Consider the following 12712-nt stretch of genomic DNA (forward strand, 5'->3'; position numbering starts at 1 on the left):
GCAAGGGGGCTGGTGAATTACAAGGGTCTATACGCGCGCAAGCAGATTGGCTACCGCGGTCCCTGACGCGCATTTCCAAGGCAAGAGACGGTCGCTTTTTCCTCTAATGTTCCTGTGTGTAGGATAGCTCAAGTTGCCCCTATGAAAGGTGACGGGGTGGGTGTTATCCCTCTTTGTTTTCTCTAATGGTGCCACCCGTAAAAAAAAGTATTGTCAGAGATGGAACCTGTCCTAATGGCTCTTGTCCATGGTGTTGAAACGGTATCAGCGAGAGAGGCAGCCCACCAATAGCTTAACTTAATGGAAATAGACGTTGAAGGTAAATGAAACGTAACTTGACCACAATGTATAGGCCTAATGTTTCGTGTGTGACATAATTACAAGGTAACACATAGGCCGACCTGTGAAATTTTGACATTGATGTTTTAATGGCACTCACTAGCTTATTTATTGGAATAAAATGATATCTAGTTTATAAGTGTAGTGGCTAAATGGCCTTCTGCTTCACAGTAACACATCTTCCTCCTATGCCTTTGGGATTGCATGATAAAGTATCCTATCCAGAATTGAGACCTGTAATGATTCATAGGGGTTGGATTAAATACAGAAGACACATTTCAGTTGAATGCATTCAGTTGTACAACTGAATAGGTATCCCCCTGTCCTTTTTCCTTTCCCTAATATTATAGTAGGCCTATCTGACAAAATCGTATTGTGAATGACCTCTCCACAATGTTCCCTCTTCAATCACTTGATGTCAGCAGACAATTACTTTACTAGTTCCCAACAAGACCTTCACTTCAGCCATCAACCAGAGTGGGCTATGAATTAGGAAAACAAAAGTAAACTTTATAATAAATGGATATGCTCTTTTTTTTTTACTCTTAGGAAAAGTCACATGTGATTACCTTAATTTCACATGTGAAATTCATGTGACTTTTTCTGCTATTTAAGTGTTTTAAATTTAATTTTAAACCTTTATTTAGGCAGGGAGTCATGCTGAGACCATGGTCTCTTATGCAGATGAACCTTGCATGAACACATCAATAAACAACAATTACACTGTACATATCCATATCAATTACACTGTACATATCCATATCAATTACACTGTACAATACATATCAATTACACATTACATATCCATATCAATTACACTGTACATATCCATATCGATTACACTGTACATATCCATATCAATTACACTGTACATATCCATATCAATTACACTGTACATATCCATATCAATTACACTATACAATACATATCAATTACACATTACATATCCATATCAATTACACTGTACATATCCATATCGATTACACTGTACATATCCATATCAATTACACAAAACACAAAAAGCAAACACAAAACACAAAAAGCAAAACAGATGGATCACCAACAGTCTGAGATACACCGGCTCCGACGCTCGTCGGATGTGGCAGGGCTTGCAAACTATTACAGACTACAAAAGGAAGCACAGCCGCGAGCTGCCCAGTGACACGAGCCTACCAGACGAGCTAAATCACTTCTATGCTCGCTTTGAGGCAAGCAACACTGAGGCATGCATGAGAGCATCAGCTGTTCCGGACGACTGTGTGATCATGCTCTCCGTAGCCGACGTGAGTAAGACCTATAAACGTGTCAACATACACAAGGCTGCGGGGCCAGACGGATTACCAGGACGTGTGCTCCGGGCATATGCTGACCAACTGGCAGGTGTCTTCACTGACATTTTCAACATGTCCCTGATTGAGTCTGTAATACCAACATGTTTCAAGCAGACCACCATAGTCCCTGTGCCCAAGAACCCAAAGGCAACCTGCCTAAATGACTACAGACCCGTAGCACTCACATCCATAGCCATGAAGTGCTTTGAAAGGCTGGTAATGCCTCACAACACCATTATCCCAGAAACCCTAGACACACTCCAATTTGCATACCGCCCAAACAGATCCACAGATGATGGAATCTCTATTGCACTCCACACTACCCTTTCCCACCTGGACAAAAGGAACACCTATGTGAGAATGCTATTCATTGACAACAGCTCAGCGTCCAACACCATAGTACCCTCAAAGCTCATCACTAAGCTAAGGAACCTGGGACTAAATACCTCACTCTGCAACTGGATCCTGGACTTCCTGACAGGCCGCCCCCAGGTGGTGAGGGTAGGTAGCAACACATCTGCCACGCTGATCCTCAACACTGGAGCTCCCCAGGGGCGCATGCTCAGTCCCCTCCTGTACTCCCTGTTCACCCACGACTGCATGGCCAGGCACAACTCCAACACCATCATTAAGTTTGCAGACGACACAACAGTGGTAGGCCTGATCACCGACAACGTGATCAGCCTAAAGGGAGGAGGTCAGAGACCTGGCCGGGTGGTGCCAGAATAACAACCTTTCCCTCAACGTAACCAAAACTGAGGAGATGATTGTGGACTACAGGAAAAGGAGGACCGAGCATGCCCCCATTCTCATCGACGGGGCTGTAGTGGAGCAGGTTGAGAGCTTCAAGTTCCTTGGTGTCCACATCAAGAACAAACTAGAATGGTCCAAACACACCAAGACAGTCGTGAAGAGGGCACGACAAAGCCTATTCCTCCTCAGGAAACTAAAAGATTTGGCATGGGTCCTGAGATCCTCAAAAGTTTCTACAGCTGCAACATCGAGAGCATCCTGACCGGTTGCATCACTGCCTGGTACGGCAATTGCTCGGCCTCTGACCGCAAGGCACTTCAGAGGGTAGTGCGTACGGCCCAGTACATCACTGGGGCAAAGCTGCCTGCCATCCAGGACCTCTACACCAGGCGGTGTAGAGGTCCTAAAAATTGTCAAAGACCCCAGCCACAGACTGTTCTCTCTACTACCGCATGGCAAGTGGTACCGGAGTGCCAAGTCTAGGACAAAAAGGTTTCTCAACAGTTTTTATCCCAAGCCATAAGACTCCTGAACAGGTAACCAAATGGCTACCCGGACTATTTGCATTGTGTGCCCCCCCCCCATCCCTCTTTTACGCTGCTGCTATTCTCTGTTTATCATATATGCATAGTCACTTTAACTATACATTCATGTACATACTACCTCAATTGGCCCGACCAACCAGTGCTCCCGCACATTGGCTAACCAGGCTATCTGCATTGTGTCCCACCACCCGCCAACCCCTCTTTTTACACTACTGCTACTCTCTGTTCATCATATATGCATAGTCACTTTAACCATATCTACATGTACATACTACCTCAATAAGCCTGACTATCTGGTGTCTGTATATAGCCTTCCTACTCAAATTTTTACTGTTGTTTTATTTCTTTACTTACCTACACACCCACACACACCTTTTTTTTCGCACTATTGGTTAGAGCCGGTAAGTAAGCATTTCACTGTAAGGTGAAACACCTGTTGTATTCGGCGCACGTGACAAATAAACTTTGATTTGATTTGATATAACTTAGAAAGTAGGTAGTAGATTTATATTTCTTGATTGAGGAAGAGCATCTATTTCTCAATTGACTGAAAAGCCGCCAATCAGCTACAGAGTCAGTTTTTCTAGCCTTGGCCCAGACCTGATTTCTTATGTGTTAAATGATCTGAAGTTCTATACAGAACCAAGGAGAGAGATTAAAATAGATGAGAACAATTCTAGAGCTAATTCAGGGTCAGGCATGCTGCTGATAGAGAAGTCAGAGTAATACTGTACATGTCATGAACAAAGGTTTGTGGGGAAAATAGATTTAAATGTCTCTTTATAATTATATGAGGATCAGTGTTAATCTGTTTGGTATCGCTACTACATATATGAAATATAGGACACTGATCACTGAGATCAATAGCAAAGACACCACTGGACAAGTACTTGTGGGGGCTATTTATTGAAAAGGTATGGTGTTTCCATAGATAACAGGGGCTAAGGCACTACTGTTTGGGGTAAATAATCAACAAAATAATCATGAGGACCCAGCCACCTGACACCCCAGAGTAACTGATTGACTATAATGGACCTCTTTAGGAATGGGTGAATGACTATCAGATGGTCATTTAGGGAAACTGAAATAGATGCACTTCACACACACCTGACTCATACACCATCACCCAGTGAGATTGTGAACTCATCTTTTGCAATTGCAATTATCAGGAGTGTTCAAATTACTGTCAGGCACACAGGTTTCCCTTGTCACAGAACAGGAGATTAATGACCTCAGCTAGATGAGCACCCCCCAGTCTCCTGGTTAGTTTTTAGTCATACAGGTTTAAATACAATCGTATTTCATCCTAACTCACCTCAACAACTAACTTCAACCTGACTTTACATAGATGCTTCAAACTCCTCCTAACCACATTTTCATCACAGGGCATTATCATCATCACCACCTCCCCCAAGAGAAGCAGGCGGGTACATGCGACGAGCTTCACTAGCAAGTGACGATGCAGCGTTTATGTACCAGTTGGAACTAGGAAACTCAATTTTCGACTTGCTGATTCGTTGAACATGGCACGTGTATAATTACAACCAGTTAGCAAGTCCGAAACTTCTGAGTTTCCTAGTTCCATCTAGTCGTTGAACGCGGCAGAAGAGGCAGTCAACCAACGATAAACAGCCGTCGTTGAGTAATTTTGCACATGGGGTTCTAGTCTCATTGAATATTTCAAGGTAAGGTATTTTTTTTAAAGAGAATTTGATTTCACTTCTTAACTAAATTGATGTAGTTAAGATGTTAAACTAGCCAGCTCGTTCTAACTTGTTAGCTACAGTAGAGAGCGAGCTAAACGTCACTGGATTGAACTGTCACGCGCATGGTGGAAAGGGTTCAAGATTGAGTGTTTACCATACTTTTTTTTTGTTGCATTTACTCAAACTACCTGGTAAATATGTGTTATTGTCTAAGTTGATCATTGTTGGGAGTTCTTTATCTGCAAGTAGTTATATTTGCTAGCTAGTTTAGCAAGCTACCGATAAATATATATTGTAATGGAGCAGGTCTCGAACCCTCGACCTTCTAGTCCGAAGTCCAGCGCGCTCGATATCCGCGCATATAAACCCAGGGTCGTTTTATTTTTTTATTTTTTATTTTTAAATATTATTTTACCCTTTTTTCTCCTTCCCTGTTTCGTGGTATCCAATTGGTAGTAGTTACAATTGTGCGCCGCCCCATGGGTCTCCCGGTCGGCTGCGACAGAGCCTGGGCTCGAACCCAGAATCTCACTGCGGCCCCATCCAACTACAGTACTGTGGCGACAAACGGCGTGTTGCTAGCTATTCGGCATGCCTACTAGCTAGCCGCGGTAGCTAGTTAAGTATATATTGACGGAACGGAGCATGTGAGTCTGATGTGACCAATGAATAAAAATACTATTTAAGTAATTATGCTTGCCAAGTGTCCAGTTTTTTTTTACATTTGCCAGCTTGTTCGTTGTGCAACTTGTGTCCACGTTTGTTCTGTTTGACTGGCTGATACTGATATGGAGTTTCCGGGATGTGGATTTAATTTATTACACCATGGTTTGATGAGATTTGTATAATTTAACCAAGCTAGACCACCCGTCGTTTCAAATGGGAACAAATGAGACCCAGTAGTGGGCGGAACAAGCAAGGAGGTAGCACGAGCTAGCGAGATCCAATTGGCATTTGCACTGCTAAACAACAACACAAATGTTAACTTTGGCAAAGGGTAAAGTCTACAAAACGTAGTCCAGTGTTCGTGACAGATTCTAGTGTTGGGAGCAGAACGTTATTGAGATCAAATGTTTAATCGATGAGAGAATTAGCAGAATGTCGGCCAAAATCCACCTCGTTCCATCTTCTCCCACTACCGGCAACTTGGCTTTCAGTTAAATTCAAGGGGCTTTATTGGCATGGGAAACATATGTTCGCATTGCCAAAGCAAGTGAACTGGACAAACAAAAGTGAAATAAACAATAAAAAGTGGACAGTGAACTTCACACTCACAGAAGTTATAAAAGAATAAAGACATTTCAAATGTCATTATGTCTATATACAGTGTTGTAATGATGTGCAAAAGGGGAAATAAATAAATATGGGTTGTATTTACAATGGTGTTTGTTCTTCACTGGTTGCCCTTTTCTTGTGGCAACAGGTCACACATCTTGCTGCTGTGATTGCACACTGTGGTATTTCACCCGATATATGGAAGTTTGTCAAAATTGGATTTGTTTTCCCTTACTACCATATTTGGTAGTCAGTGGAAATGCCAAGCAGGTGCTTCACATTTCTACATCTGGTGAAATATCTGTCTCATTGTTCTATCTGTGGTTTGATGTTGTGGGCAAAACAAGTATCCTGGTAACAATAGGTCTAGCATGTACCTAGCCTGATTTAATAGGCCGTGCAATACACAATTAATTGGTATATAACGTTTCAGCCTAAAACGAATGCCAGCAAAATTCTGTAAATGTTCCTTACAAGCCAGAATGTTGAACAAAATCACATTTAAACTGAATCTACTGGTTATCTGTGCGGTTTGTCCTTCAGCTGCTTGAAATATTGAAACAATAATGCCGTGACAATAAAAATTGTATACAGTACCAGTCAAAAGTTTGGACACCTACTCATTGAAGGGTTTTTCTTTATTTGTACTATTTTCTACATTGTAGAATAATGGTGAAGACGTCAACTGTGAAATAACACATGGAATCATGTATTAACAAAAGTGTTAAACAAATCAAAATATATTTTAGATTCTTCAAAATAGCCACCCTTTGCCTTGATGACAGCTTTGTACACTCTTGGCATTCTCTCAACCAGCTTAACCTGGAATGCTTTTCCAACAGTCTTGAAGGCGTTCCCACATACTGAGCACTTGTTGGCTGCTTTTCCTTCACTCTGCGGTCCAACTCATCCCAAACCATCTCAATTGGGTTGAGGCTGGGTGATTGTGGAGGCCAGGTCATCTGATGCAGCACTCTCTTTCTTGGTCAAATATCCCTTATACAGCCTGGAGGTGTGTTGGGTCATTGTCCTGTTGAAAAACAAATGATAGTCCCACTAAGCGCAAACCAAATAGGATGGCGTATCGCTGCAGAATGCTGTGGTAGCCATGCTGGTTAAGTGTGCCTTGAATTCTAAATAAATCAGTGTCACCAGCAAAGCACCATCACACCACCTCCTCCATGCTTCACAGTGGGAACCACACATCCGGAGATCATCCGTTCACCTACTCTGCATCTCACAAAGACACTGCGGTTGGAACCCAAAATCTCAAATTTGGACTCATCAGACCAAAGGACAGATTTCCACTGGTCTGATGTCCATTGCTCATGTTTATTGGCCCAAGCAGGTCTCTTCTTATTGGTGTCCTTTAGTAGTGGTTTCTTTGCAGTGTTTTGACCATAAAGGCCTGATTCACGCAGTCTCCTTTGAACAGTTGATATGTCTGTTACTTGAACTCTGGGTCTTCCTTTCCTGTGGCGGTCCTCATGAGAGCCAGTTTCATCATGGCGCTTGATGGGTTTTTGCGACTGCACTTGAAGAAAAAGTTATTGAAATGTTCTCTATTGACTGACCTTCATGTCTTAAAGTAATGATGGACTGTTGTTTTTCTTTGCTTATTTGAGTTGTTCTTGCCATAATATAGACTTGGTCTTTTATCAAATAGGGCTATCTCCTGTATACCCCCCCTACCTTGTCACAACACAACTGATTTGGCTGAAACGCATTAAGAAGGAAAGAATTCCACAAATACATTTTTTTACAAGGCACGCCTGTTAATTTAAATGCATTCCAGGTGACTACCCCGTGAAGCTGGTTGAGAGAATGCCAAGAGTGTGCAAGGGTGGCTACTTTGAAGAATCTCAAATATAAAATATATTTTGATGTGTTTAACACTTTTTTGTTGTTGTTGTTATTACATGATTTCATAGTTTTGATGTCTTCACTATCATTCTACAATGAAGAAAATAATTAAGAAAAACCCTGGAATGAGTAGGTGTGTCCAAACTTTTGACTGGTACTGTGTAATGAATCAGATGTCGATTGTTAGCTATCCTTCCCTGATTTAGAATATGGTTCAATAGCTATTGACTAAAGAAAATCCAACAAAACTACCATATACCTATGGCTCTCCATAAACAGTTGGTTAAACCATGACTTTACGGTGGATATTTTCTCAAATTTCGAGCAGCTGAAGATCAAACCACAAAGGCAACTGGTAGATTAACCTTAAATGTAATTTTATCAGGCATTTGTTTCATGTTGTGTATATACCAATACATTTTGTATTACAGCCTGATTTAATCAGACTAGCTAGTACCATCATGCAAAATGTTGAACACTGTAATTGTGATGAAATGAATCCGAACATGATATGGGCAGTGACATTTGACTTTCAAGCAGCTAGAATAACTTCATGTGATCTAGATGTTGCATCACTTGCTATAAAATGATGTTGACACAGGCATGAGAGGAAAACTGATTCCCACATGGCATTCCTTGTGATATGGCGCCCTGATATCTTTTAGTTAAAGCTGTGATTATGTTATAAGTCTCTAGGCTGTTATTGCCAGGAATCCCGAATACTTTTAATGGAAGGCAGTGTATTTCCCAGAACACACAGACAGACCACCAGACCAGATACCGCTGGAATCTAATAGACTTGTCTGCATGGCTGTGGTCCCTCCTCTGACTCTCTATTATATTCCTGGTCGTGGATATGAGAGGAACTAGCTAGTAAAGTAGAGGACGCTTCTGCCAGAGAGAGGCATTAGAAACCGAGAGACTGCATTAAACACACAAGTATCATTACAAATAGAAGCATTACAAACACAGAGAGGGCATTACAAACAGATGCAGCATTAAGGCGTCCGTATACTAGGTTTGGTTTGTTCTTAGCAGAGCTAAGCGACGCGTACGTCTGTGCCTCGTCTTCTCACTTAAAAAGACATTACCTTAAAACTATATGACTGTTTGTCCCACCGTAGTAACAACATACAGTAAGACTTCCACAAAATAGTAAGAATCAAGCTAAGATAAATCAAGAAATCTCTCATTGATTTTTAAGTTTTTGCAGAGGTCTTCGTCGCGCAATTTCACATCTAAGATGTTTGGTGCCCTGTTTCTCAAGCGAAAACATTTGCTTAAACTTAATCGTATGTCGTTGAATGACAACAAACACTTAATTGAAGAATCCCTACTGTTGACCAATCACTGACGAAAGGCCGTAGACTTAGGTTTCTGAACTTCGGCTTGCCTCAAGAAATTGTACCTGCTCTAAAACACCAGGATTTTTCATCCTGTAGCTTATGTTTTCAGCACTTTTATTTCCATGACTGATCAAAACACATTTTTTTCATGCTCTTGTCTCTCTGCAGCAGACATATAGTGAGCAATATGTTCGGAACGTCAAACTGCAATAAAATTGCAGTATTTAATCGCCATACCAGTGCCTACAATTTACGTTATGTTCCACCAGCCACTGTGGCAGGTAGATGTAAAAAAGTCTACCAGTCAATCAGATTTTCTGCCAGCCAAAATATATATTTTTCGTCATAATTGCTTTAAAAAAGCATGCCCATGCTTTTTAATGTTTCTAAGACAAAAAATGTATTAGTAAGTTATGTGGTATATTTCTAAATCTAATTAAAAGTTTTGTAACTTGAGTCTTTTAACCAAAATAAGGGCGGGATGTTATCGTGGTAACGGTGAGGTGAGTGAGTGATCTGACTAGGGCGTCTCTTCACTATAAGTTAAAGCAGCAGACTCCAAACTAACGTTGAAAAGCATCCGAGCTTGTGAACAAAACTATATAAAAAGTAAAACACGAGGACAAAGTCTCACTTTGTAGACTTAAGAGTAAATTAGACCAAAGTTTATGCCAGTACGCAGCGCCTCCAAAAATGATTGTCAGCACTTTACTGTGTTGCTGCGTAAGGTTGGATATAGGATTTGTATTTCTTTGTGTGCACAAAGAAATACGAGTCCTATATCTCACCTCACACAGCAACACTGCCCGGGAGGAGAGCTATGTACTCTGAGTAAAGTGCTGATTCTCCTGTTGCCTCCCTTTCAGCATTGCACCTGTACTGCCACTGTAGCCCAGTTCCACCTCACAAAGTTTGCATTTCATCTTCTCATTTTACTTCTCAATGTGTTGCCAACTGTTACGTGCGGCGCACTTTATAGCGGGGGAAAATCATTTGAAAATTGCATCTCTCCTACTGACAGCATTGTTGCGTTAGATATTCAGCTAGGCTATATCAAGCTCTAGTACACCATTAGTGATTTTTAATGACTATCTATCTAGCCATACTACTGTTATGAAATGCATAGTGTACGGGCTGTTCTACGTTCACTTTGATTTTCTAGTTGGTGAACAAACAGCCATGGGAAATTCTCCCATGGTAACAGGAGGCATTTGAACTACTCCTTGTCCTTGTTTTTTTCTTTGTTACAGAGGTCGCACTTGAGTAATTGAATCCCAGACGAGTTTATTTCAACTCTAGAGGGAGGGAAATAAGTGATCGGAAACAGTGATGTGAATACTGCACTGTGCGTTACATGGGTAGTGTGTGTGTCACTGTGTGTAGTATGTTCGTGCACACTACGTATGTGTGCGTGTACCAGTGTTGCCAACTAATTATCAGGGTAAGTTGCTAGAGGCAGGTTGCTTTGTTGCTAAAAGTTGCTAAATGACGGTGTGATGTCATTGCGTGAAAACGTAAAACTGCGTCATTACGTAGAATACACAATAACGGTGCTCAAATTGACTGGTCATCTCGCCAAAAAATATGATTTGACATTTGTTCAGGTACAGACTCCCACTCTTTTCTGTACTTCTGGCTGTACAATTATGATTGAGACATGTTAATTGATGTTGTAAGTTCTGTTCAAGATCAAACATTCGTGACCAACTATATTCATTGAGTTTGGCTCGTCGAACCCGTACTACTACTGCTGCTGCAGTCAGCCAACAACGATTTGCAATTTGCTGAAATTGCTGCTGGCTGTGCACAAGCTGAGCGCCTGCTGCTGACGTCACTCACAATACACTTTTGCAGCCAGGCACGTGTGTTGTGACTGAGTGTATGTGACAGAGAAAATCATTTTTGTGTCATTTAGAGGGAAAATCCATCACCATGGGGACTGAGAAAGACACCGAGACCATTTTGACTGACTCCATGCGTCTGAAGCAGGAAATCTCCCTGCTCCAAGGGGTCTGCCTCATTGTGGGAAGCATGATCGGCTCTGGCATCTTCATCTCCCCCAAAGGGGTGCTCTTCTACACGGGCTCCTACGGCCTGTCTCTGGTGGTGTGGGCCATCGGCGGGATCTTCTCCGTGTTCGGGGCCCTGTGCTACGCTGAGCTGGGAACCACCATCCGCAAGTCTGGTGCCAGCTATGCCTACATCCTGGAGTCCTTTGGCGGCTTCCTGGCTTTCATTAGGTGAGATTCCACTTAAAACATTTTTTTACAGGTTGGTCTCGTTGAGAAACTATTTTGCAAAAGAGACCTTTATGTAAAGTGCTTCGAGTATCTAGAAAAGCTCTCCTATCTATCTATCTATCTATCTATCTATCTATCCTCCCTCCTCATTAATTTCTTATTTTTAATTATCAGGCTGTGGTCGTCCATGATGATCGTGGAGCCAGCAGGCCAGGCTGTCATAGCCCTCACCTTCTCCAACTACCTGGTGCAGCCCTTCTACCCCACGTGCTCAGCCCCCTACGATGCTGTGAGACTCATAGCAGCAGCCATCATCAGTAAGATGAGCTGAGCTCACTTTTCCTCCCTCTGCCTGTTTTGAAATAAGGAGATACTACCTGAACTTTTATAAAGTGGCATTCTATGGTGTGCCCTGCTGAACGAATCTTTTTTTTCTGGATAAAAATGAGGCTTAGGTGGTGGTCGTGGCCAATATCGCAGTTGCTGACGGAACATTTTAGAGGTCCTCCTCTTTGCCGCAGACAACATTTAGGGTTCTAAGCGATTTTCTGCAGTTCTACACATTTTTGCGATGCCTTATCTACATAGGCGTACAGAGGCCCATTATCAGCAACCATCACTCCTGTGTTCCAATGGCACGTTGTGTTAGCTAATCTAAGTTTATAATTTTAAATGGCTATTTGATCATTAGAAAACCCTTTTGTAATTATGTTAGCACAGCTGTAAACTGTTGTCCTGATTTAAAGAAGCAATAAAACTGGCCATCTTTAGACTAGTTGAGTATCTGGAGCATCAGCATTTGTGGGTTCAATTACAGGCACAAAATAGCCAGAAACAAAGACTTTCTTCTGAAACCCGTCAGTCTATTCTTGTTCTGAGAAATGAAGGCTATTCCATGCGAGAAATTGCCAAGAGACTGAAGCTCTTGTACAACGCTGTGTACTACTCCCTTCACAGAACAGCGCTCTAACCAGAATAGAAATAGGAGTGGGAGGCCCCGGTGCACAACTGAGCAAGAGGACAAGTACATTAGTGTCTAGTTTGAGAAACAGACGTTTCACAAGTCCTCAACTGGCAGCTTCATTAAATAGTACCTGCAGAACACCAGTCTCAACGTCGACAGTGAAGAGGCAACTCCAGGATGGTGGCCTTCTAGGCAGAGTTGCAAAGAAAAAGCCATATCTCAAGACTGGCCAATAAAAATAAAAGATTAAGATGGGCAAAAGAACAGACATTGGACAGAGGAACTCTGCCTAGAAGGCCAGCATCCCGGACAAATGCATGTCGTAACCAGGGCCTAAAATTCTATTTTTG

General features: G+C 42.0%; 1 protein-coding gene across 1 annotated transcript in view; it reads left to right on the plus strand.

Annotated features, from left to right (window-relative positions):
* Positions 1 to 4528: 4528 nt before the first annotated feature.
* Positions 4529 to 12712, plus strand: part of LOC115173919 (Y+L amino acid transporter 2) — a 29259-nt gene continuing 21075 nt past the window's right edge. The window contains exons 1-3 of the mRNA XM_029732428.1: positions 4529 to 4653; positions 11074 to 11398; positions 11573 to 11715. Of these exons, the coding sequence (XP_029588288.1) occupies positions 11091 to 11398; positions 11573 to 11715 (451 nt within the window). The 5' untranslated portion in view covers positions 4529 to 4653; positions 11074 to 11090. The remainder of the gene's footprint in view (positions 4654 to 11073; positions 11399 to 11572; positions 11716 to 12712) is intronic.

Source organism: Salmo trutta, chromosome 34 (assembly GCF_901001165.1).
Source record: "Salmo trutta chromosome 34, fSalTru1.1, whole genome shotgun sequence".
Classification (NCBI taxonomy): Eukaryota; Metazoa; Chordata; class Actinopteri; order Salmoniformes; family Salmonidae; genus Salmo; species Salmo trutta.